This window comes from Melanerpes formicivorus, unplaced genomic scaffold (assembly GCF_026170545.1).
Source record: "Melanerpes formicivorus ecotype bairdi unplaced genomic scaffold, bMelFor1.0.p_v2 SCAF_9, whole genome shotgun sequence".
In the NCBI taxonomy this organism is placed as follows: Eukaryota; Metazoa; Chordata; class Aves; order Piciformes; family Picidae; genus Melanerpes; species Melanerpes formicivorus.
The window spans coordinates 24,668,721-24,694,336 of NW_027142361.1; the positions used below are offsets into that span (position 1 = coordinate 24,668,721).

General features: G+C 46.3%; 1 protein-coding gene across 5 annotated transcripts in view; it reads right to left on the reverse strand.

Annotated features, from left to right (window-relative positions):
- Positions 1–25,616, reverse strand: part of RIN2 (Ras and Rab interactor 2) — a 213,231-nt gene that overhangs the window by 131,976 nt on the left and 55,639 nt on the right. For 3 of the 5 annotated variants that reach the window (XR_010987887.1, XM_068143231.1, XM_068143232.1), the window contains exons 2-3: positions 5,373–5,465; positions 5,213–5,254 (exon numbers count right to left, since the gene is read on the reverse strand). Coding sequence is in view for 3 of the 5 variants with exons in the window: in XM_068143231.1 (XP_067999332.1) it covers positions 5,213–5,254; positions 5,373–5,429 (99 nt within the window). In the remaining 2 variants the exon portion in view is untranslated. Of the gene's footprint in view, positions 1–5,212; positions 5,255–5,372; positions 5,466–25,616 lie in introns of those variants that run through there. The other 2 variants (XM_068143233.1, XM_068143234.1) reach the window with 2 other exon arrangements.

The window sequence follows — 25,616 nt, forward strand, 5'->3', positions numbered from 1 at the left end:
AATTTCCTCCTTTTTGGCATCACATACATTTTTTAGACCCGGCGGCAGACCACGGATTAGAATTTTGAGTCTCACTGGGTTAATTGGGGCATCTACTGGGGAAGAATATGCCCCGCGATTGTACATTGCTTGAACGCATGCCAACTTTTTAATCGCGGCAGTGAGTTTGGCCGAACTTGTAACCCTCACTTTTGTTGGTTCGTCTCTATCTATAGGATCTAAACTTCCAGCCCAGTGAGCGATATGGGAAGTTAATGAGTGGTATCCCTCTGGATCCATGCCCAAAAATACTTCATGGCCCCATGAACAGCCTTTTGCTTCATTATGGTCCAAAATAATTGTATCCCCACCCAATTCCATAACGCGATACAAAAAGTCTGTTACCGACTCATCCGGTTCTCGTGAAAACGTCTCCTGCAGGTCCCGAAGCTTTGCACCGCTGTACGGGCGAACAGAGGTAGTTGTTTTCCCTCGGCCACGGCGGCTGTCCGTGTATTGCTCTTTAAGAATGGGACGTAAATGCACGGCTTTCCTCCGTATGGGTTCGTCTTCCGAACTGTAATCCGTATCATCCCGGTCAGATGGGTTTCTCTCCGTTCGGTAGCTATGGGATTTTTTCCGGGCTTCGCTTCTCGGAGCACTATTGTCAGGCGAATTTAGTTCACGTGCTGCTGCTGACGTGCTGGACTGAATGGGTGAATCAGGACTCGCTGTTTGCAATGTTTGGAGTCTCGGCAGGTCCAAGGGGACCGTGGGTCTAAAGTCTTGCGCTACGGTGGGATTCGCTACCTTTCTGTCCTTTCCGCGAGACTGCAGTGGGGGTAATTCGTAAAAGGACTGTACGGGAGACCTGGCTCCGGGCGCGACATCGTGGCCGCAGGGCTGCTCGGGGCTAGGTAGTTGGGAGATCCCAGGAAGGCTTGAAACAGAGTCTCTGTCTGATCCCGCTAATACCTTCATAGTAGCATTGCTTTCTTTAATTTGCAACGTTAACAAGTCATGAAGTTTATAATTTTGTGCCTCAGACTTTCCTAACTCTCTTTCCAGGAAGTTATTTTTTTCCTCAAGTTTTTTAATCTTTTCCTCTAATGCTGTAAATTCGTCTTGTGCTCGCATTATGCAAGCCCCGATGGCAGTAACTCTCTCCTCGGTTATTGCAGTTGGGTCAGCGCATAGCTCGATCACGTATTCGGATAATTTCGTAGTGATTTGGTCCGGATTTGTCAGATTTTCTATAGCCCATTGCATATCGGATCGTTTTATCATGTATCCCATTCTGTAGAGATAGTCACTTATCAGATAACCCTTGTACTGCGCCATTATTGTAGTGGATATGCCCTCAGAAATGTGCGGCAGATCCATCAATTAAAATATAAGTTTATTTATATATGTATATGTACAAACTCTGTAACGGGGTATTTACAGTCACCCTTCACAGGTATCAATATTCGGTTAGTGGAACTATCTTTACAGAATGTTATGTATGGGCACTTAAATCAAAATGATTCACAGAACTTATAATCGAAACTGAGTCAGAGAGTGGCGGGGGAGGGGTTGATCAGTGACCGGCAACCCTCCACCCGGAGCAATATAAACGCTACCCTAACTGAGGCTCTGTAAAGAAGGGCTTGGCTTACTCACAAGCTGAGAACTTCATGAAGTCTTTCCTTAATAATGTTTATAGTCCAGACAACGTGGCACGGATGTGCCATAATAAGGAGACAGGAAATGGCGCCGGCCGCGTGGCTACACTGCATGGCTCTGCTGTTCTCTCCCAGGATACAAAGGTTCCTCGCTCGGAGGGGGGCAGTGGCAGGTCAGCAATGCTGGTTCACACGGTCTACCAGGTTTTCTCCTACAACGATGGATCACGCAGTGGTTGATCCCACGGAGTGCTGTCCACAGCACTGCACGCAGCTGGGTGACGGTGGCAAAAGGACCACGAGGCCTCTTGAAGCACTGGCACGCGCACACACAGGCTCCAACACCGAGGTGGGGGGGCTCATTTACCAAACGACCCCTATTTACCATTTGCCCCAGTGAATACTGGACCAATAAGCATCTGTTGCTAATGCAAAGATTAACCAATGAACTGACACCTACCAAATATGGCCTAAGTATATGCTATACCCAGGGAAACAAACATATAGCCTGCCTCTTGTACTACAGGGGTGAGACCACGCCCAGGTAGGCTGTTTACCTGGACTCAGTGGCGCCAGGATCCCCCCTGCTGCCTCCAGAAAGGAGGGGGAACAAAGGAGGGTTAACACACAGAGAAATATATCCTACACAAATGATTGGGGCACAATCCTGACCATAAGCATCCTTCACTACACCACCCACTGGGCTGGACTTCTGGACACAGGAAACACCCCTGTAACAGAGGGCACCCAGCCCAAACTATGACAGGAGAGGCTGAGGGAGTTGGGCTTGCTTAGCCTGGAGAAGAGGAGGAGGCTCAGGGGAGACCTTCTTGCTGTCTACAACTACCTGAAGGGAGGTTGTATCCAGGTGGGGGTTGGTCTCTTCTCCCAGGCATCTAGCACCAGAACAAGAGGACACAGTCTCAAGCTGTGCCAGGGGAGGTTTAGGCTGAATTTTAGGAAGAAATTCTTCATAGATAGAGTGACTGGCCATTGGAATGTGCTGCCCAGGGAGGTGGTGGAGTCACCATCACTGGAGGTGTTTAGGAAGAGACTGGATGGGGTGTTTGGTGCCATGGTTTAGTTGATTAGATGGTATTGGATGATAGGTTGGACTCGATGATCTCAAAGGTCTCTTCCAACCTGGTTAATTCTATTCTATTCTATTCTATTCACAGTCAAAAGGATGAACATGAAAAAAACAAAACTAAGAGATGGTTAGAAGTTACAGCAATGAGATCTTCCTAATAACCAGAAAGAAAAGCAAAGTTGGAATGTCCCACTAGTATTTTTCAATGAATTTTCTCATAAATGTTGCTTGAGTGCCTTGAGAAACTGCATTGTCAGCATGCTGAAGGTTTCTTGAGCAACTTTAAAGTAACCAGCACAACATCAGAACCATATTGCAGAAGTACACTGCACAATTCTGAGAGCGCATTCTGAAGCACAGGTCAGCATGGGTAGAAAGCTTGTATTTTAATTACTAGGTTTGCTAAACAGAGAAAGACAAAGCAAACTAAAATAACCAACCGAAAACAAGGCTAACTGCACCTGGGTTGGGGCAATCCCAAACACAAATACAGGCTTGGTGGGGAGTGGCTTGAGAGCAGTTTGGAAGGGAAGGACTTGAGGGTGTCAGATGATGAAAAACTAAACAAGAGGCAACAATGGTTGCTGGCAGCCCAAAAGGCAGCTGTGAGCTGGGCTGCATCAAAAGCAGTGGAAGCATCAGGGGGTTCTGCTCCTCTGCTCTCGTGAGGCCCTACCCACACTACTGTATCCAGTTCTGGTGTCCCCAGCATAAGAAGGATGCAGAACTACTGAAGCAGGTCCAGAGGAGGGCCATGAAGATGATCAGAGGGCTGCAGAACTTCTCATGTGGGGACAGGCTGCCAGAGTTGGGGCTGTTCTGCTGGAAGAAGAGAAGGCTGCAGGGAGGCCTCAGAGCAGCCTTCCAGTACCTGAAGGGGGCTACAAGGAAGCTGGGAAGGGACTTTTTACAAGGGCTTGTAGCAATAGGATGAGGGGGAATGGATTGAAGCTTGAGGAGGGGGGATTTAGAATAGAATAGAATTAACCAGGTTGGAAAAGACCTTCCAGATCATCAAGTCCAACCTATCACCCAACACCATCTAATCAACTAAACCATGGCATCAAGTGCCTCATCCAGGCTCTTCTTGAACATTTCCAGTGATGGTGACTCCACCACCTCCCTGGGCAGCCCATTCCAATGGCCAGTTACTCTGGATGGGGTGCTTGGTGCCATGGTTTAGTTGATTAGATGGTGTTGGGTGATAGGTTGGACTCGATGATCTCAAAGGTCTTTTCCAACCTTAACCAGGTTCCATTCCATTCCATTCTACTCCATTCCATTCTATTCTTCTTACAATCTCACTAACCTCATGATTCAAGCTCTGGCCCAAAACATATTTTCCACTGGAATATGCTCTATTAGATGGGCTGTAAGCCACAGGACATCTCAAAACAGCCCCCAGAACAGAGAATCACTAAATGGAATTATTTCTGTCTTCTTTCTCTAAGCATATCCATGCCAGAGCACAACTACCAGCTATTAGTGCCTGTATCAACCAGGAAGCTGGACAGAGGATCTTAAGAGAAGAAACAAGAGGGACAGGGATCTGCTGGAGAGGGTCCAGCAGAGGGTTACAAGGATGATTAGGGGATTGGAGCACTGCCTGGTGAGGAGAGGCTGAGGGACCTGGGGCTTTTTAGTCTGGAAAAGAGAAGACTTAGAGGGGATTTAATAATGTTTTCAAATAGCTGAGGGCTGGGGGTCAGGAGGGAAGAGACAGGCTCTGCTCACTTGCTCCCTGTGATAGGACAAGGAGCAAGGGATGTAAGCTGCAGCACAGGAGGTTCCACCTGAACACAAGGAGGAACTTCTTTCCTGTGAGGGTCACAGAGAACTGGAACAGGCTCCCCAGAGAGGTTGTGGAGTCTCCTTCTCTAGAAACTTTCAAGGCCTGTCTGGATGCATTCTTCTGTGACCTGAGCTAGATTGTATGGTCCTGGTCTGGCAGGGGGGTTGGACTCGATGATCTCTTAGGGTCCCTTCCAACCCCTGACATGCTGTGAAACATCAGTGTCCTTTAAAAGTATTGAAGCTAAGAGATCTGCCTTGCTGGATTTTGCAGAGTATGGCAGCGAGCTATGCACTAGCTTCTTGTTGATTTCAAGCACTATGTGCTTAGGCTTTAAAAACAACAACAGCAGCAACCAAACAAAAAGTGCAAACAGGGCAAACCCACCAATACACAGACCAGCCTGGAAAACAGAGTGCACAAAGCTGGTGCACTTTTGGAGTGTTCAGATTACACACAAACAAGGAACTTCTCTCAAAGCAGGCAAGGAACTGAAAACAATTTTCAAAGCAATAATAGAACTCCTAAAGCCATACTGCAACTTGCAGCTACACAAATCCAGTTTATGAAAGCTCTGATAATTTTATGCCTGATGTTTATTTTATCAGCACTAGCAGCAAAAATAAAAAGCAAGCCACAGGCTGTTTTACACCAAGTGTTCTATTCAGTGTACACAAAAACACATACCCAAGGAATAGGCTGAGTAGTAAGTCTAACCAGAAATACCACCTGTGAAAAAAAGAGATGCTCAGTAAAGTGCAGAAGTCTGTCAGAGTGGACAGCACATCCTGCAGCACCCATGCCACATAAAATCATGTGCTTTAGGTTCTGAAAATAGCTCATTTACCTTGAAGAAGCTTCCCCTTTTGTCCAGACAATGGGCTTGCATTGTCAAAGATGACATCTTCCCCAGGAAGACTCCACTGTATTCCTTGAACTCCTAAAAGCAGAGACATTTTTTAGTAGTTAGTCCAGTCTGTAGGAAATTCCTCTCTAAGCCACAGAAACAGTCACAACAAGCCTTCTGCCAAAAAAATCCCTTTCCATCAACAACGTTGTGCCATTTATTTCCTACCAGACTCCTTACAGATCCCTTTAGTCTATCATTTTTCCATGAACTGCTTTGAAATGGCAGCACTGCCATGTTTCTCCCTTCTCTTCACAGCTGATCCTGTAGCTGTGAGTAGATTTTAATGTGCTCATTAAAAAAGAATGCTAAAGCATAATGATTGCTTTGTTTGTTTGCTTGACCTCAGCCTCAAATTCAAATAGACCAAAATGTTTCACGTTGCTACAGTCCACTCTCAAACATTACAGTATTAATGGGGCTGAGCAGAACATGAATTAAAAATCACCCAGAAGGGAGAAAACACATTACTGTGAATGTAAAACACACCACAACCCCAAGGGCCCCCAGAACAAACAAACAAACTAACCCTAAACACCACCACCCCCCAAAAAATCCTGCTTGGAGCTCCTAAAATGCAATTATGTCTTCTGAGAGTCATAGACTTGTTCCAGTTGAAAAAGACCTCTAAGATCATCAACACCAATCATTGACCTAGCAACACCACGGCCATTAAACCACGTCCCAAAGCGCCATGGCCACACAGTTGTGAGAAACTAACTCACTGCTGAAATTTATAACCAGTTTATTATAAAATAAAGGCAGCACAGCGCTGGGCGCATAGTGTGGTGGGTTTGGAAGGGGTAAGGCCAAGAAGCCTCCTCCCTTCCCCCTTGTAAGGTGAAGGGAAAAGAAAATTGAAGGGAAAGGAAAAAAAAACTTCACAAGCTGAATTAGCAAAGCAGTGGAGCTATATTTACAAAGCAATGTAGGGAATGCAGGGGAATATTTACAAATTTACAATATCTACAATATATACAAAGATATACAACAGAGCAACACAGAAATGAGAGTAAGCCCCCTCGGCAGAGGGGTCCCCCACCTCCGCTCTCCCCTCTCTTCCCCCCCTTTCCCCAGAATGGGATAGAAAGAGAAAGAAAAGAGAGGAAAAAAAAATGTTAGAAGCAGTTTGTGTTAATTGGAAAGGAGTTAATATACAGGCCTGGTATCTTGTTTTCAAGGCCAAGGCCTTGGCAGAAAGCCCAGCACAGAGAGCTGCAGCACGAAGAAGAGGCGGAAGCAAGACTGAAGATAAGGTGCTGGAAAAACCCAGTATAGTCCCAGCTCAGAAGGTGCTTCCTCCCACTTCACCAATGAAATTAGTTTAGACTATTCCTTCCGTTTACCAACTTCCGTCCACCATATTCCCTTTCTTAAGGGGGCAATGTCAACCGGCCACACATAGCGAGTTTGCTAGAGGCGCACCCTAACAACACGAGTTGAACTTATATAGACGGCAAACATACATATTCATATTCAAACATACATATTCATATTCAAACATAGATATTCCTCAGCACGCTCCCACCCCTCTCCATCAGGACAGACAAAACCTGCACTTTTGACCTGGCCAGTCTTTAGACCTGTTGGCGCCTCACCTTTCTCTTCCAACACCCCACACAATACAGACCATAACCAACCAATCAGCCCAATGATCGAACCCCACGGTCCCCAGTAATTCCCCTTGCGAAAGCCAAATATTAAAAACAATTTCACATAATCCCTCCCCTTCTTTCTACTACATTTGGTTTGAGCCACAATAACCTAACTTGGCAACAATTCTACAACATGCAAAAGGATTCCAATTTCAACTTCCTGGTAAAGGGAATGGAATAACAACTGATGTTCCTTTCCTGAAAATATTTCCTCTTTTACTTTAATAGGTACCATACACAAGGAGTGGGTATGGTATGTATACCAATGTCTGGGTGACAACTTTCTCCCTCCGAGTGGTTAATCCTGGGAATTAGGAGTCCGGTTTGACTTGCAACTCCACTCACATGGCCTATGGGGTTGCTGCCCACAGTCATGGTTCTAGATCTTCTTCGTGGCAATTACAGAGGTCTACCCGGTCTTGCCTCCTTCAATCCCCACCAATGCTCTGCTCAGACCATGTCCCCTTCCCTTGCCCAGAGAGGTTGTACCAATTTTGAACCCCAACCTGTTTCTAGTTTGTGATGTTTTCAGGCAAGGACCATTACCGCTTCTGCTCTTATACTGGAACTCATCTCATTACCATCTTTATCTCCTCCATTTGGGGTACCACAGTCCATTCAGTGGATGGATCCACCAGTCCTTTAACTCTGGTTGCATGTTGGCTGTCTGTATTGCAGTCTCTGTGGTCCCACTAGCTGAACACAGTTTTTGGTACTTTAACACAAAGGACATAGATGAATCCTCTGTCGTAATCACTTCAAATTATAACCACATAGATCAATGTTACAATTGTTCCAACAAGCCAATTTACATTTGATAATCAAGAAGTTAAATTTTTCAAACCCACAGGAAACCTAATTACATAACTACAACAGCATACATTTATAACCACACACACTCTCAGCACATCATTATAGTGCAGCAGAAAAAATTACCATCACTTTTCTAAGTTTTAGTAGGCCTAATTACGAATTCAACCTGTTTACCATTACTAATGTTGGAGGAGAATTTATCCACACCTGGTGACATGGTCTTAGATTTTGATTAGACTCCTTCCAGTTCAGTCAGGATAAAATACTCCTCGATTATCTTACAACATTTACGCTTTACCCATCCCCAATGACATCAAGTCCCAGGATGTTTTAAACACAGAATGAAATGGGGGCTTTCCTCGATGTTTTCTTGCAATGCAGATTCAATGTCACACAACGTCAGATGTTGCAAAAGGTGGGTTTGTCCCGCTAGCTTCAGAGCCTTCAGACCGAGGTGTTCCTGTAGTGGTCCTTTTACTCACGAAGCATGTGTCCACCGTTTTTCTGCAGTATGGACAGCTGTATCTGTTGTTAACAAAAGCAAGAAAAGATTCTTCCCCGGGGGAAATTAGTGACTCTCCTTTCCAAGTTTTTATTAACACTTTACCCCCAGCTTTAATTTTATATACATCAGGAATCCCAAAGGTGGGATCTGAGACCAGAACAAAATAAAAAGTTGCTTTCTGGACCTCCTCTCCTAATAAGGGCCGCTGATAAGCAAATTGGCCCTCACCTACTTACAGAATCTAATTAATCAACATTCTTTTTATTTATCCAATCACTCATCATCTTCTGGACTCCATTTAATATTACTATTGAGGGCTAATTTATCATATAAGAATTTTACCTTTTTTTTTTTCCCCCTCTCCATCCATAATCAACAGTACTGATGAACAGAAAAGTCTCATTAACAGAATAACAGAGTTGATAAGAATTTTCTGCTTGTTAGCTGAAATGCTGGAATGCAGGGAGGGGGAGAGGGGTTGGCAGACAGCCTTTGGATAGATAAGGAATAGCAGGATTTTTCAGTGATTTACTTCTGTTAGTCTTGGACAAGATGATCTTTTGTATAAGATAAAGGACACCTACATGATATGTATACTTCTGCTCTTTTAGATAGATAAGCTTTGTATAGACAGGAAGCATCTGGACCCCTGTCATTATAGACAGATAACTTTTTGTATAAAAGCTTGCCCAAAACTCTCTGAAGACACACAGGTCTTTTGAAATGATTCTACCTGTGTCAGGCGCGCCAGAATAGAAGCATAATACAAGAAACTTACTGAGTCTCTTGTGTGTCATTCTCTAAGTCAATTTGGCGACCGCGGCAGGACGACTCTGTTTGGCTGCAGGACCTGCTGAGGAGCCGGACCTCTCAGGGCCCGCCGAGAAATTCTCGAGGAGAGCTCCGCTGCTCATCAGATCGCTGCAGGGACAGACAAGACTGCCAGCACAGAGAAGGTATGCTTCTATGAAAGGGGTAGCTCCGTAAGTCACGAGGGGACGCCCTGCGCGGGAGAGAGGCATTTATTGCACCCCTAGGTAAAAGAGCTCTTGGGTTGGGACCAGGGGGGTCCCAAAGGTAACTATAGGCATTGTTTATGTATCATGAACATTGTCTGTAGTGTGGGACCAGGGCGGTCCCAAGGGGAATTATTAGTACCGTTTAAGTGTGCGAGGGGCCAAGAGGGTCCCTAAAGAACATAAAGTACGAGAGGTTTTGAATGTGTGGCTGAGTGTGTGTGGCCAATAACTGTGTGCTAAGGACCGGTCATTATTGTTGTAGTTGTATTTGCATTTGTTTTGTGTTCTGTGTGCTGTAAAAAGAAAGTACTGTGTTGTATTGTGTAAAATGGGAGGGAGACAAAGTAGTGAGATCCCAAGACATAGCCCACTTGGTTGTATACTTGCCCACTGGGGGGAAATTGGAGGCCCCCCAGGAGGGTCAACAAATCAAAAGACACTAATTAAATTTTGTACCCGGTGGTGGCCATTATATAAATTAGATGGTGGAGAGAAATGGCCTGTAAATGGGAGTCTGGAGTATGATACTTTACTGCAATTGATGTTGTTTTTAAGAAGAGAAAAGAAATGGGATGAGACAATATATGCTGATATGTTTTTCTATCTCCGAGAGCATCCGGAGTTTCAAAGGGACTGTGGTGTTAGAGCTCCCTCAGATCCAATGGTTTTGGCCCTTGAAAAAGAAAACAAGGCCAAGAATAAGAGGCAGACACAGTTGAAAAGGTGTTGCTCTGCGTGTAGTATAGGGCAGAGGTGTCTTACACTTGAGGAAATAAAAGACCTGCCTGAATTTTATCAATCTCCAGGAAAATTGCAAGAGGTAGTGACAGAGAGTTTGGAAAATAATGTCGGAGGTTTTGGGAGTGTGACCGTTTGAGGCTGTTTTAAAGATCTAGCTAACCTAGTGAGATCAAAGCAGGATAGAGATGAAGTTAGGAAAGCAGCTGGCAAAGGTGGTTCTCAGCTTAAAGAGATCCTTAGGAGAATGACAGCAGGATTTTACGGACAAAGAATTCAGGGAGATGAGGAACAAGATGATATTTCAGACTGTTCTTCGCCCCGCGAGGAATTGAGAAATGCCCGTTAAGATTTCACCAGGGCAGATAAGGAGCCAGTTCTAGCTTGGCTTAGTAGGTGTTATGATACAGGTGCTTCAGCTCTAACAGTTGGAGACAAGTCAGCAGCTCAGTTAGGAACTCTCTCAAGGGACAATGGAATAGATAGACATCTAGGCGAAGCTCTCGGTAAGGTTAATCTGTGAAGTACAGGGCCTTGGTTGACACAGGAGCTCAGTGCACCATAATACCATCGAATTATCAGGGATCAGAGTCCATAACTATTCTGGGAGTCACTGGTTGGAAAGTCAGAAAGTCGTCAGCAAAACTCATTCCCCTTTCAACAGTCCAGTGTGGCCTGTGCGAAAGCAGAATGGAGACTGGCGTCTGACAGTGGACTACCGAGCCCTGAATGAAGTGACACCACCTATGAGTGCAGCAGTACCAGACATGATGGAACTACAGTATGAGCTAGAATCCAAAGAGGCCAAATGGTATGCTACCATAGACATCGCTAATGAATTTTTCTCTATTCCCATAGCAGAGGAATGCAGGCCTCAGTTTGCTTTCACCTGGAGAGGAATCCAGTACACTTTCAACAGATTGCCAATGGGCTGGATCCACAGCTCAAGCATCTGTCATGCAGTGATCCACGATGCTCTGGAGAAAGGCGGTGCTCCAGAACACATCCAGTTCATCGATGACATCATCGTCTGGGGTAAAACTGCTGAAGAAGTCTTCGAGAAAGGTAACAAAATCATTGACATTTTTCTGAATGCAGGTTTTGCCATCAAGCGAGACAAGGTGAAAGGACCTACCACAGAAATTCAATTTCTGGGAGTGCGATGGCAGGATGGACGCCGACACATTCCAGTGGATGTGGTAAATAGAGTCTCTACCATGGCAAGTCCCACAAACAAGCAAGAGACCCTACGTTTCTTGGGGATAGTGGGATTTTGGAGACTGCACATTCCTGGATACAGTCAAATTGTGAAACCTCTGTATGATGTGACTCGAAAGAGAAACCATTTCCATTGGGGACCTGAACAACAAGCAGCCTTTGACCAGATAAAGCAAGAAGTGATTCAAGCAATGGGTCTGGGACCAGTCCGAGATGGTCCAGACATTAAGAACATTTTGTACACGGCTGCAAGTGACAATGGTCCAACCTGGTGCTTGTGGCAAAAAGCTCCAGGCGAGACACGTGGACGACCTCTTGGTTTCTGGAGTCGAGGTTACAGAGGTTCAGAGGCTAATTATACACCAACAGAGAAAGAAATTTTAGCTGCCTATGAAGGAGTAAAGGCATCTTCTGAAGTGATTGGAACTGAATCACAACTTCTTCTAGCTCCCAGATTACCAGTTTTGAATTGGATGTTCAAAGGCAAAGGATCCACACCACATCATGCCACAGACTCAACCTGGTCTAAGTGGATGGCTCTGATAACACAGAGAGCTCGAATGGGAAATCTTGAAAGACCTGGTCTAGTGGAGGTGATCTCAAGTTGGCCTGAAGGCATCAACTGTGCTAAACCTCCAGAGGAGAAAGTAACTCGTGCTGAGGAAGCTCCTCCTTACAATGACCTTTCTTCTCCCAGGCAACCAGCACCAGAACAAGGGGACACAGTCTCAAGCTGCGCCAGGGGAGGTTCAGAGTCGAGGTGAGGAGGAAGTTCTTCACCGAGCGAGTCATTCGGCATTGGAATGGGTTGCCCGGGGAGGTGGTTGAGTCATCGACCCTGGAGGCGTTCAAGGGGAGATTGGACGTGGCACTTGGTGCCATGGTCTAGTCATGGGGTCTGTGGTGTCAGGTTGGACTCGATGATCCTCGAGGTCCTTTCCAACCTAAGTGATACTGTGATACTGTGATACTGTGAAAAGAAATATGCTTTGTTCACAGACGGTTCCTGTCGTCTTGTTGGAAACAAGCGAAGGTGGAAGTCTGCAGTGTGGAGTCCAACACGCCGAGTTGCAGAGGCGAAAGATGGAGAATGAGAATCCAGTCAGTTCGCAGAGGTAAAAGCTGTCCAGCTAGCTCTCGACGTGGCTGAACGTGAGAGATGGCCAAAGCTTTATCTCTACACCGACTCATGGATGGTAGCCAATGCTCTATGGGGTTGGCTAAAGAACTGGAAGAAGAGTGGTTGGCAGAGAAAAGGAAAACCCATTTGGGCAGCCGACCTGTGGCAGGACATTGCTGATCGAATCGAGAGAATTCCAGTGAAAGTGAGACACATTGATGCTCACATTCCTAAGAGCAAAGCTACTGAGGAACAGCAACACAACCATCAGGCAGATCTAGCTGCAAGAGTTTCTCAAGTAGACATGGACTCTAATCTTGATCTCGACTGGAAACACCGAGGTGAGACATTCTTAGCTCGGTGGGCTCATGATTCGTCAGGACATCAAGGCAGAGATGCAACATACCAATGGGCTCGTGACAGATCCATAGACATTTCCATGGATGCTATCACACAAGTCATCCATGACTGTGACATTTGTGCTGCTATTAAGCAGGCAAAACGACTCAAGCCCTTGTGGTATGGTGACAGATGGTCCAAGTACAAGTATGGTGAAGCCTGGCAGATTGATTACATCACTCTACCACGTTCTTGTTCTGGTAAGCAATACGTGCTTACTATGGTAGAGGCAAACACTGGGTGGTTGGAGACTTATCCAGTTCCACATGCAACTGCACGCAACACCATTCTCGGTCTGGAGAGACAGATCCTGTGGAGACACGGAACTCCAGAGAGGATTGAGTCAGACAACGGAACTCACTTCAAGAACAACCTTGTAAAGAACTGGGCAAAAGAGCACGGTATTGAGTGGATATTACACATTCCCTACTATGCACCAGCTTCAGGGAAGATTGAACGCTACAATGGTTTGTTGAAGACCACTCTCAAAGCCATGGGGGGTGGATCTTTGAAAAACTGGGAAAAACATTTAGCACAAGCAACCTGGCTGGTAAATAGTAGAGGTTCAGTGAACCGAGCTGGACCTGCACATTCAGATCTGCTACGGAAAGGAGAAGGTGATAGAGCTCCTGTTGTTAGAGAAAAGAATCTGTTAGGTAAAACTGTTTGGGTATTTTCACCCTCAGGAGAGGCTAAGCCTGTCCGAGGGGTGGTTTCAGCTGAAGGTCCGGGTCACACTTATTGGGTAATGCAAGAGAATGGTGAAATTCAGTGTATTCCACAGAGAAATTTAACTTTAGCTGAAAGAGGTTAATTTTGAACTGCTGTACAGCTACATCGCGTCCAGAAGAAGAAATCAACGAGGAATCTACTGTGCACGAACCCTGAGATCCCTGAGAGCCCTGAGTCAACTAAGAGACCCTGAGAATCCCTGTTTCCCTTTTCTTTGCTTCGTCGGTGAAGAAATGAACTGTTTTCCATTTTTCTCATTTTCTGATTTTCTTGGACTTTTGAATCATCTACATCTGAGTATAGCCGGAATGGACTATGAACTTTACTCACGAACTGTAAATATCGTTTTGGATTGGATGGACAGTATGAACAGCCAATGAAATTGTTTAGAAGGGGTGGACTGTGGCCGGTTGACGTTGCCCCCTTAAGAAAGGGAATATGGTGGACAGAAGTTGGTAAACGGAAAGAATAATCTAAACTATTTCATTGGTGAAGTGGGAGGAAGCACCTTCTGAACTGGGAGTGAACTGGGCATTTCCAGCACTTCTCTGTCAGTCTTGCTTCCGCCTCTCCACGGTGCAGCAGCTCTCTCTCTGCTCGGCTTTCTGCCAAGGCCTCGGCCTTGAAGACCAGATACAGGCCGGTATTAACTCCCTTCCAATTAACACGAACTGCTTCTAACATTTTTTTTTCCTCTCTTTTCTTTCTCTTTCTATCCCATTCTGGGGAAAGGGGAGGAGAGAGGGGAGAGCGGAGGTGGGGAACCCCCTCTGCCGAGGGGGGTTACTCTCATTTCTGTGTTACTCTGTTGTATATCTTTGTATATATTGTAAATATTGTAAATTTGTAAATATTCCCCTGCAAATCCTACACTGCTTTGTAAATATAGCTCCACTGCCTTGCTAATTCAGCTTGTGAGGTTTTTTTTTCATTTCCCTTCAATTTTTTTTCCTTTTACCTTACAAGGGGGAAGGGAGGAGGCTTCTCGGCCTTACCCTTCCAACCCACCACAGTTTCTGATTCAAATCAGATCAGTAGGAAGAGCATACCTGGTTCTTTTGCATTATTTTTTCCCCTTTTGTTTCGTTGTTTTATTGTTTGTGGTGAGGGTTATTCTGTTGTGTGTTGGTTTTCAGTGCATATCATAGAATCACAGAATCAATAAGGTTGGGAAAGACCTCAGAGATCATCAAGTCCAACCATCACCCAACACCTCATGAGTAACTAAACCATGGCTTCAAGTGCCACATCCAATCCCTTTTTGAACACCTCCAGGGATAGGGACTCCACCACCTCCCTGGGCAGCACATTCCAATGGCTAACAACTCTCTCTGTGAAAAACTTTCTCCTCACCTCCAGCCTAAACTTCCCCTGGCACAGCTTGAGACTGTCCTCTTTTTCTTGTGCTGGTTGCCTGGGAGAGGAGACCAACCCCCACCTGGCTACAACCTCCCTTCAGGTAGTTGCTTCTTTCAGGCTACTAAACATGCAAACAGATATTAATACCTGCTGGTAAAATGGATGGCCTGAGGTGGGTGCAACACTCCAAAACCTGGGGGTGGGCCCCTACCTGCTTCCCACCTTGGAGTTCCAAGGAACCTTCAGAGTGCACAGAAACAACCACAGAGAAACAAACTTACTGCCAGGAGGTTTTGTTTCTCAGCAGAGCTCTCCACAACCAATGCCTGTTCAGATCCAAAACACACTGAAAAACCACTGCTCTGCAGTTACCTTTGTGGAGTTCAAACAGTGTGAAGCTGTCAGCAAGGGAATTGGGAAGCCAGGTGGAGAAAAGCAACAAAGAAGTCTTCTGCACACACCAGAGATGAGCATTTTCTCCTTCCTCTGTGTTTTAAGGACCGAGGCAGGGAGTCTAGAAAGGTTTGCTTAGACATTGCCTGGGTGACTGCTCAGAAACTCATCTGAAAATGTCATCAAGCTGCAGGAGCCAACTCACTGTATAATTCATGTGACCTTTTCTCTAGCCATCTGGAAGGCAGCCCCTTCTGTGTTTAAGTGGTCAGTGCTCTACCTACTTAGCAGTCTCCACAGCTCTCAAAGGGCAGCAGGTGCTAGACCACTGCCTCCTGTTGCAGTGGTGGCTCCCTTCCAGCAGCACCGATCTCTCCTGCAAGCATTGCTCTCTTCCCACAGCTCTCTCAAGCCAGGACAAAGCTGGTGCGTGCGCGAAGGAGAGGACAAGGGCAGGACAAAGGAATGACTGGTGTGCTTAGCAAGCTTCCCTGGAATACCGTGCTGCTCCGTGGATGCTGTCCCCAGGCAAGCTGTGTGTTTCCCAAGAGCTGGTGCATTCCATCTTTCTTCCATTCCCTTCTCCTCCTGCTTTTCATTTAGGTCAGAATGCCAGAGCACCGCTCAGCTGCCTGGATGTAACCGAGACTTCCGACTGCTTGTCAAAACAGCTCCTGCTTTCCTCCCTCTCCTCCAATTTGATTTGATATTTCATAAGTTCTTAACCGTAAGAGTGCCAGGCACCACCTTCCTGGACTCCTCGGGATCTTTTTCTGTTTCATAGTTTCATTCAGGGTTGGAAGGGACCACAAGGATCATCTAGTTCCAACCCCCCTGCCATGGGCAGGGACACCCCACACTAGACCAGGCTGGACAGAGCCTCATCCAGCCTGGGCTTAAACACCCCCAGGGACGGGGCCTCGACCACCTCCCTGGACAACCCATTCCAGGGCTTCACCACTCTCATGGTGAAGAACCTCCTCCTCACATCTAGCCTGAATCTCCCCACCTCCAGCTTCATTCCATTCCCCCTAGTCCTATCACTACCTGAGATCCTGAGAAGTCCTTCCCCAGCCTTCCTGTAGGCCCCCTTCAGATACTGGAAGGCCACAATTAGGTCACCTCGGAGCCTTCTCTTCTCCAGACTGAACAGCCCCAACTCCTTCAGTCTGTCCTCATAGGAGAGGTGCTCCAGCCCTCTGATCATCCTTGCGGCCCTTCTCTGGACACGCTCCAGCACCTCCACATCCCTCTTGTAATAGGGTGTGGCCGGTTGACGTTGCCCCCTTAAGAAAGGGAATATGGTGGACGGAAGTTGGTAAACGGAAGGAATAGTCTAAACTAATTTCATTGGACGAGTGGGAGGAAGCACCTTCTGAGCTGGGACTATACTGGACATTTCCAGCACTTCTCAGTCAGTCTTGCTTCCGCCTTTGCATGGTGCAGCAGCTCTGCAGCTAACTCTGTGCTGGGCTTTCTGCCAAGGCCCCGGCCTTGAAATCCAGACACCAGGCCTGTATACTAACTCCCTTTCAATTAACACGAACTGCTTCTAACTTTTTTTTCTCTCTTTCCTTTCTCTTTCTATCCCATTCTGGGGAAAGGGGGGGGGGAGAGGGGAGAGCGGAGGTGGGGGACCCCTCTGCCGAGGGGTTTACTCTCATTTCTGTGTTACTCTGTTGTATATCTTTGTATATATTGTAGATATTGTAAATTTGTAAATATCTCCCTGCAAAGCCTACATCGCTTTGTAAATATAGCTCCACTGCTTTGCTAATTCAGCTTGCGAGTTTTTTTTTCCTTTCCCTTCAATTTTTTTTTTTTCCCTTTTACTTTACAAAGGGGGAAGGGAGGAGGCTTCTTGGCCTTACCCCTTCCATCCCACGACATTTTTTTTATTGGCGTACCCAACGTGCGGCAGATAATTAGTTTAATTTATTATTTGATTGATTTAGTGTTTTCCAGCTGAATTAGCAAACATGAAGGTATTGTGGTTTGTGGAGCCATTATTCTTTTCAATTTTTGGGGCTCTGATTTACAGATATTGTTTGGGTTTGATTTTGGATTACCTGGGTAAATATTTGGTGCGGACAATTTATATGTGGGTTATGTATAAAGTTAAATTATGGTATGGAAAATGTATTAATTTATTATGGCCAGTGAGATACAGGAATGTTACCTCCACCACTCTCCCAATTGAGATAAAGGGTTTTAAGATTCCGCCTGAGGAGACAGTAACTTTAGGTGATGCCTGGGATCCAAAAGTGATTTATTTGATGTGTATAATCCTGCTCTCAGTGATAATTAACGTGTATCTGCTGGTCTCTTTGCGGCGAGAGAGAAAGGTGTCCAGAGCTTGTTTTGTTATTAAAACTAGGTCAAAAAGAAAACGCCGTGGCTCTCGATCAGTCCCAGAGTCATCTAGTGACGAGGACTGTGGAGAACCCGTGTCAGTCAAAAAGAAGGCTAAAAAGTTAATTGGTAAAGCAGCTCTAAATGACTTTGCTGATTCTGGCAAGCAGCCAAGGGCATCGGCTGGTATCAACATGGCACCTACTCTTTCTCCTTCTTCTTCTTCTCCGTCGGCCATTAACGGAGCAACATCACTTCCACCCACTCCCTCAGTGGGACCGGAAGTCACTGCCCCAGCAGCTGATTTATCTCAGGACCTGTCAGCTTCCATTAAGGTGGCTGTAAATTCAAACACAGCTCCAGTTAAGGTGGCTCCTTTAAAGACTAGAGCTGGAAAGGGCAAAGATGGAGAAGAAGAGGAGGAGACTGATCCTGGTGAGGGGCCCTCTACTCTAAAAGATCCTGCTCAGGAGGAAGAGAAGGTTTGTTTTAAAGATCTAGCTAACCTAGTGAGATCAAAGCAAGATAGAGATGAAGCTAGGAAAGCAGCTGGCAAGGGTGGTTCTCGGCTTAAAGAGATCCTTAGGAGAATGACAGCAGGATTTTACGGGCAAAGAATTCAGGGAGATGAAGATGAAGATGATATTACAGACTGTTCGTCACCACGGGAGGAATTGAGAAATGTCCGTAAAGATTTCACCAGGGCAGATAAGGAGCCAGTTCTAGCTTGGCTTAGTAGATGTTATGATACAGGTGCTTCAGCTCTAACAGTTGGAGACAAGTCAGCAGCTCAGTTAGGAACTCTCTCAAGGGACAATGGAATAGATAGACATCTAGGCGAAGCTCTCGGTAAGGTTAATCTGTGGATACGCCTTTTAATAGCGGTTGCCCTGAGATACCCTTCCCGAGATGATCTTCCCTGGAATCCTAAACCCTGGACTACCATAGATGAGGGAATTAAGCGCTTGAGAGAATTTGCTGTTAGAGAGCTACTCTATGGTGAACATGAAACTCTGAATCCTGATGACATTCCTGTGGGTATTGGTCTTGCTAAAAAGATCATCAAACTTGCTCCTTCTAATTATGCAAACATTCTAGCAAGCAGAATTGTGTCAAGAAGTTATGGTGGAGCTTCTCCCACGGTTGGCCAATTCAGTGATCAAATGAGACAATTGGAGGATAGCATGACACGTGGTTCTTTGGTTTCGGCCATTAAAACGATGTCTGGTGATATTCAGAATTGCATAAGAGAGTTAAAAGATTCCATATACCAATTGGCACAGAAGGATAATTTCAATTCTTCCTCCAGGTGGGTACAAGTCTCATCTGTGAGGAATACACGTCCTCCAAGGAGGTCATTCCAAAACAGGTCATTCCAAAACAGGTCATTCCAAAACAGACCACCAAGGCAATCACGTAGAACTATTTGGATAACTCTGCGTGATCAGTTTGGTGAGAACATGAACCGTTGGGATGGCCAACCAACTTCTAATCTTTTCAGGAGACTGAGGGAATTGCAAAGTGGCAGAACCCGAGGTAGCAATACCAGAAGGGTATCTGTTACTTCCACAGTTCCCCAGAACGACTCTTATGGCTCCAACAGTGGCTCCAGTTATAACATGCAAAGTTATAACCCTGCACAATATGTGCAATGCACATGTGCGCATGTTCCCCATAACTAGGGGTGCCCTGCCTCCTGCCAGGGGGAGGAGAGGGATAACAGAGATAATAGAATCTATTGGGATGTGTACATCCAGTGGCCTGGCACTTCACAATTTCGGAAGTACAGGGCCTTGGTTGACACAGGAGCTCAGTGCACCATAATACCATCAAATTATCAGGGATCAGAGTCTATAACTATTCTGGGAGTCACTGGTGGATCTCAAGAGTTAAGTAAGGTAGAGGTTAATATAAGTTTAACTGGTAAACAATGGAGGAAGCATACAGTTGTGACCGGACCTGACGCACCTTGCATTTTGGGAATTGATTTTCTGAGAGAAGGGCGTTTCAAAGACCCTAGAGGTTACAAATGGGCTTTTGGAGTAGCTTCTATAGAGATTGATGGACAAAAGTTGAAGCTATCTGCCAGACCTGAACTTTCTGATGAATCTGCAGTTGTGGGACAACATAAGATACAGGACATTAAATTGCCGGTTGCTTCTCAGACTGTGCATCACAGACAATACAGAACCAACCGTGACTCTTTGTTGCCCATTCAGAATCTGATTCGTCAGTTGGAGAGTCAGAAAGTCGTCAGCAAAACTCATTCACCTTTCAACAGTCCAGTGTGGCCTGTGCGGAAGCAGAATGGAGACTGGCGTCTGACGGTAGACTACCGAGCCCTGAATGAAGTGACACCACCTATGAGTGCAGCACTACCAGACATGATGGAGCTACAGTATGAGCTGGAATCCAAAGAGGCCAAATGGTATGCTACCATAGACATTGCTAATGCATTTTTCTCTATTCCCATAGCAGAGGAATGCAGGCCTCAGTTTGCTTTCACCTGGAGAGGAATCCAGTACACTTTCAACAGACTGCCAATGGGCTGGATCCACAGCTCAAGCATCTGTCATGCAGTGATCCACGATGCTCTGGAGAAAGGCGGTGCTCCAGAACACATCCAGTTCATCGATGATATCATCGTCTGGGGTAAAACTGCTGAGGAAGTCTTCAAGAAAGGTAACAAAATCATTGACATTCTTCTGAATGCAGGTTTTGCCATCAAACGAGACAAGGTGAAAGGACCTACCACAGAAATTCAGTTTCTGGGAGTGCGATGGCAGGATGGACGCCGACACATTCCAGTGGATGTGGTAAATAGAGTCTCTGCCATGGCAAGTCCCACAAACAAGCAAGAGACCCTACGTTTCTTGGGGATAGTGGGATTTTGGAGACTGCACATTCCTGGATACAGTCAGATTGTGAAACCTCTGTATGATGTGACTCGAAAGAGAAACCATTTCCACTGGGGACCCGAACAACAAGCAGCCTTTGACCAGATAAAGCAAGAGGTAATTCAAGCAATGGGTCTGGGACCTGTCCGAGATGGTCCAGACATTAAGAACATTTTGTACACAGCTGCAAGTGACAATGGTCCAACCTGGTGCTTGTGGCAAAAAGCTCCAGGTGAGACACGTGGACGACCTCTTGGTTTCTGGAGTCGAGGTTACAGAGGTTCAGAGGCTAATTACACTCCAACAGAGAAAGAAATTTTAGCTGCCTATGAAGGAGTAAAAGCATCTTCTGAAGTGATTGGAACTGAATCACAACTTCTTCTAGCTCCCAGATTACCAGTTTTGAATTGGATGTTCAAAGGCAAAGGCTCCACACCACATCATGCCACAGACTCAACCTGGTCTAAGTGGATGGCTCTGATAACACAGAGAGCTCGAATGGGAAATCTTGAAAGACCTGGTCTAGTGGAGGTGATCTCAAGTTGGCCTGAAGGCATCAACTGTGCCAAACCTCCAGAGGAGAAAGTAACTCGTGCTGAGGAAGCTCCTCCTTACAATGACCTTTCTGATGATGAAAAGAAATATGCTTTGTTCACAGACGGTTCCTGTCGTCTTGTTGGAAACAAGCGAAGGTGGAAGTCTGCAGTGTGGAGTCCAACACGCCGAGTTGCAGAGGCGAAAGATGGAGAAGGAGAATCCAGTCAGTTCGCAGAGGTAAAAGCTGTTCAGCTAGCTCTCGACGTAGCTGAACGTGAGAGATGGCCAAAGCTTTATCTCTACACCGACTCATGGATGGTAGCCAATGCTCTATGGGGTTGGCTAAAGAACTGGAAAAAGAGTGGTTGGCAGAGAAAAGGAAAACCCATTTGGGCAGCCAACCTATGGCAGGACATTGCTGATCGAATCGAGAGAATTCCAGTGAAAGTGAGACACATCGATGCTCACATTCCTAAGAGCAAAGCTACTGAGGAACAGCAACACAACCATCAGGCAGATCTAGCTGCAAGAGTTTCTCAAGTAGACATGGACTCTAATCTTGATCTCGACTGGAAACACCGAGGTGAGATATTCTTAGCTCGGTGGGCTCACGATTCGTCAGGACATCAAGGCAGAGATGCAACATACCAATGGGCTCGTGACAGATCCATAGACATTTCCATGGATGCTATCACACAAGTCATCCATGACTGTGACATTTGTGCTGCTATTAAGCAGGCAAAACGACTTAAGCCCTTGTGGTATGGTGACAGATGGTCCAAGTACAAGTATGGTGAAGCTTGGCAGATTGACTATATCACTCTACCACGTTCTCGTTCTGGTAAGCAATACGTGCTTACTATGGTAGAGGCAAATACTGGATGGTTGGAAACTTATCCAGTTCCACATGCAACTGCACGCAACACCATTCTCGGTCTGGAGAGACAAATCCTGTGGAGACACGGAACTCCAGAGAGGATTGAGTCAGACAACGGAACTCATTTCAAGAACAACCTTGTAAAGAACTGGGCAAAAGAGCACGGTATTGAGTGGATATTCCATATTCCCTACTATGCACCAGCTTCAGGGAAGATTGAACGCTACAACGGTTTGTTGAAGACCACTCTCAAAGCCATGGGAAGTGGATCTTTGAAAAACTGGGAAAAACATTTAGCACAAGCAACCTGGCTGGTAAATAGTAGAGGTTCAGTGAACCGAGCTGGACCTGCACATTCAGATTTGCTACGGAAAGTAGAAGGTGACAGAGTTCCTGTTGTTAGAGAAAAGAATCTGTTAGGTAAAACTGTTTGGGTATTTTCACCCTCAGGAGAGGCTAAACCTGTCCGAGGGGTGGTCTCAGCTGAAGGTCCGGGTCACACTTATTGGGTAATGCAAGAGAATGGTGAAATTCAGTGTATTCCACAAAGAAATTTAACTTTAGCTGAAAGAGGTTAATTTTGAACTGCTGTACAGCTACATCGCGTCCAGAGGAAGAATCAACGAGGAATCTACGGTGCACGAACCCTGAGATCCCTGAGAGCCCTGAGTCAACTAAGAGACCCTGAGATTTCCCTGTTTCCCTTTTCTTTGCTTCGTCGGCGAAGAAATGAACTGTTTTCCATTTTTCTCATTTTCTGATTTTCTTGGACTTTTGAATCATCTACATCTGAGCATAGCCGGAATGGACTATGAACTTTACTTACGAACTGTAAATATCGTTTTGGATTGGATGGACAGTATGAATAACCAATGAAATTGTTTAGAAGGGGTGGACTGTGGCCGGTTGACGTTGCCCCCTTAAGAAAGGGAATATGGTGGACGGAAGTTGGTAAACGGAAGGAATAGTCTAAACTAATTTCATTGGACGAGTGGGAGGAAGCACCTTCTGAGCTGGGACTATACTGGACATTTCCAGCACTTCTCAGTCAGTCTTGCTTCCGCCTTTGCATGGTGCAGCAGCTCTGCAGCTAACTCTGTGCTGGGCTTTCTGCCAAGGCCCCGGCCTTGAAATCCAGACACCAGGCCTGTATACTAACTCCCTTTCAATTAACACGAACTGCTTCTAACTTTTTTTTCTCTCTTTCCTTTCTCTTTCTATCCCATTCTGGGGAAAGGGGGGGGGAGAGGGGAGAGCGGAGGTGGGGGACCCCTCTGCCGAGGGGTTTACTCTCATTTCTGTGTTACTCTGTTGTATATCTTTGTATATATTGTAGATATTGTAAATTTGTAAATATCTCCCTGCAAACCCTACATCGCTTTGTAAATATAGCTCCACTGCTTTGCTAATTCAGCTTGCGAGTTTTTTTTTTCCTTTCCCTTCAATTTTTTTTTTTCCCTTTTACTTTACAAAGGGGGAAGGGAGGAGGCTTCTTGGCCTTACCCCTTCCATCCCACAACATAGGGGCTCCAGAACTGGACGCAGTACTCCAGGTGGGGTCTCACCAGAGCTGAGTAGAGGGGGAGGATCACCTCCCTCGACCTGCTGGCCACACTTCTCCTCATGCAGCCCAGGATCTGATTGGCTTTGCGGGCTGCAAGTGCACATTGAGAGCTCATGTTGAGCTTTTTGTCCACCAGCACCCCCAAGTCTCTCTCCTCAGGGCTACTTTCCAGCCAGTCACTGCCCAGCCTGTATTTGTGCCTGGGATTGCCTCGACCCAGATGCAGGACCCTGCACTTGCTCTTATTGAACTTCATGAGGTTGGCTTGTGCCCACCTCTCCAGCCTGTCAAGGTCCCTCTGGATGGCCTCCCTTCCCTCCAGCGTGTCTGCTGCACCACACAGCTTGGTGTCATCAGCAAACTTGCTGAGGGTGCACTCAATGCCACTGTCCATGTCACCCACAAAGATGTTGAATAAGACAGGTCCCAGGACCGATCCCTGAGGGACTCCGCTTGTCACTGGCCTCCACTGGGACATGGACCCATTGACAGCCACTCTTTGGGTGCGGCCATCAAGCCAGTTCCTTATCCATCTAGTGGTCCACCCATCAAACCCATGTATCACCAGTTTGGAGACCAGGATGTGGTGCGGGACAGTGTCGAAGGCTTTGCTCAGGTCCAGGTAAACGACATCAGTTGCTCTCCCCTCATCTATTAATTTTGTCACCTGCTCATAGAAGGCCACCAGGTTGGTCAGGCAGGATTTGCCCTTGGCAAAGCCATGCTGACTGTTCCCAATCACCTCTTCACTATTCTTTTGAGCGAGTAGTGATTCCAGGAGGATCTGCTCCATGATCTTTCCAGGCACAGAGGTGAGACTGACTGGCCTGTAGTTCCCTGGTTCCTCCTTCTTGCCCTTTTTGAAGATGGGGGCAATGTTTCCCCTTTTCCAGTCTGTGGGGACTTCACCAGATTGCCATGACTTTTGAAATATAATAGAGAGGGGTTTAGCAACCTCATCTGCCAGTTCTCTCAGCACCCGTGGGTGTATCCCGTCGGGTCCCATGGACTTGAACACTTTCAGGTTCTTCAGATGATCACGAACCTGATCTGCACTTACAATGGGCAGTTCTTCCTCCCCGTCCCTGGCTTTGACTTCCATAACATCAGGAGTGTGGCTAGAGGCCCTTGCAGTGAAGACTGAGGTAAAGAAGTTATTAAGTACCTCAGCCTTTTCCTCATCACTTGTGACCATGTCACCATTTTCCTTTCTGAGGGGGCCCACACCTTCCCTAGTCGTCTTCTTCCCATTAATATACCTGTAAAAGTTCTTAGTGTTCCCTTTAATCTCCCTGGCTAGATTCAACTCAAACTCTGCTTTGGCTTTCCTAACCAGGACTCTTGCTGCTCGGGCAGCTTCCTTATATTCCCCCTGTTCTACCTGTCCTTCTCTCCACTTCCTGTAGAGTTTCCTTTTAAGTAGTAGTGTGTCCAGTAGCTCCTTGCTCGTCCAGGCAGGCCTCCTAGCATTCTTACCTGCTTTTCTCTTTGTTGGTATACAGAGCTCCTGGACACAGAGGAGGGGGTCCTTGAATACTGACCAGCTGTCCTGGGTCCCTCTTCCCTCCAGGTCTTTGTCCCACCACACTTTGGCTAGCAGATCCTTGAAGCGATCAAAATCTGCACGCCTAAAGTCTAGGGTCGTGAGCTTGGAATACTTCCTCCTGATTGCCCTGAGGAGATTAAATTCAACTGCTTCATGGTCACTGCAGCCAAGGCTGTCTCTGAGCCTCACATTGCTTACCAGCCCTTCCCTGTTGGTGAGAACAAGGTCCAGCATAGCACCTTTTCTTGTTGGTTCCTCTACCATTTGGAGGAGGAAGTTGTCTTCTATGCAGTCCAGGAACATCCTGGATTGATGGTGCCTTGCTGTGTTGTCCCTCCAGCAGATGTCCGGGTGGTTGAAATCACCCATGAGGACCAGGGCTTGTGACCTGGAAGCCGCTTCTATTTGCCTATGGAGGGCCTCATCTGCTTGGATCTGCTGGTCAGGTGGCCTGTAGGAG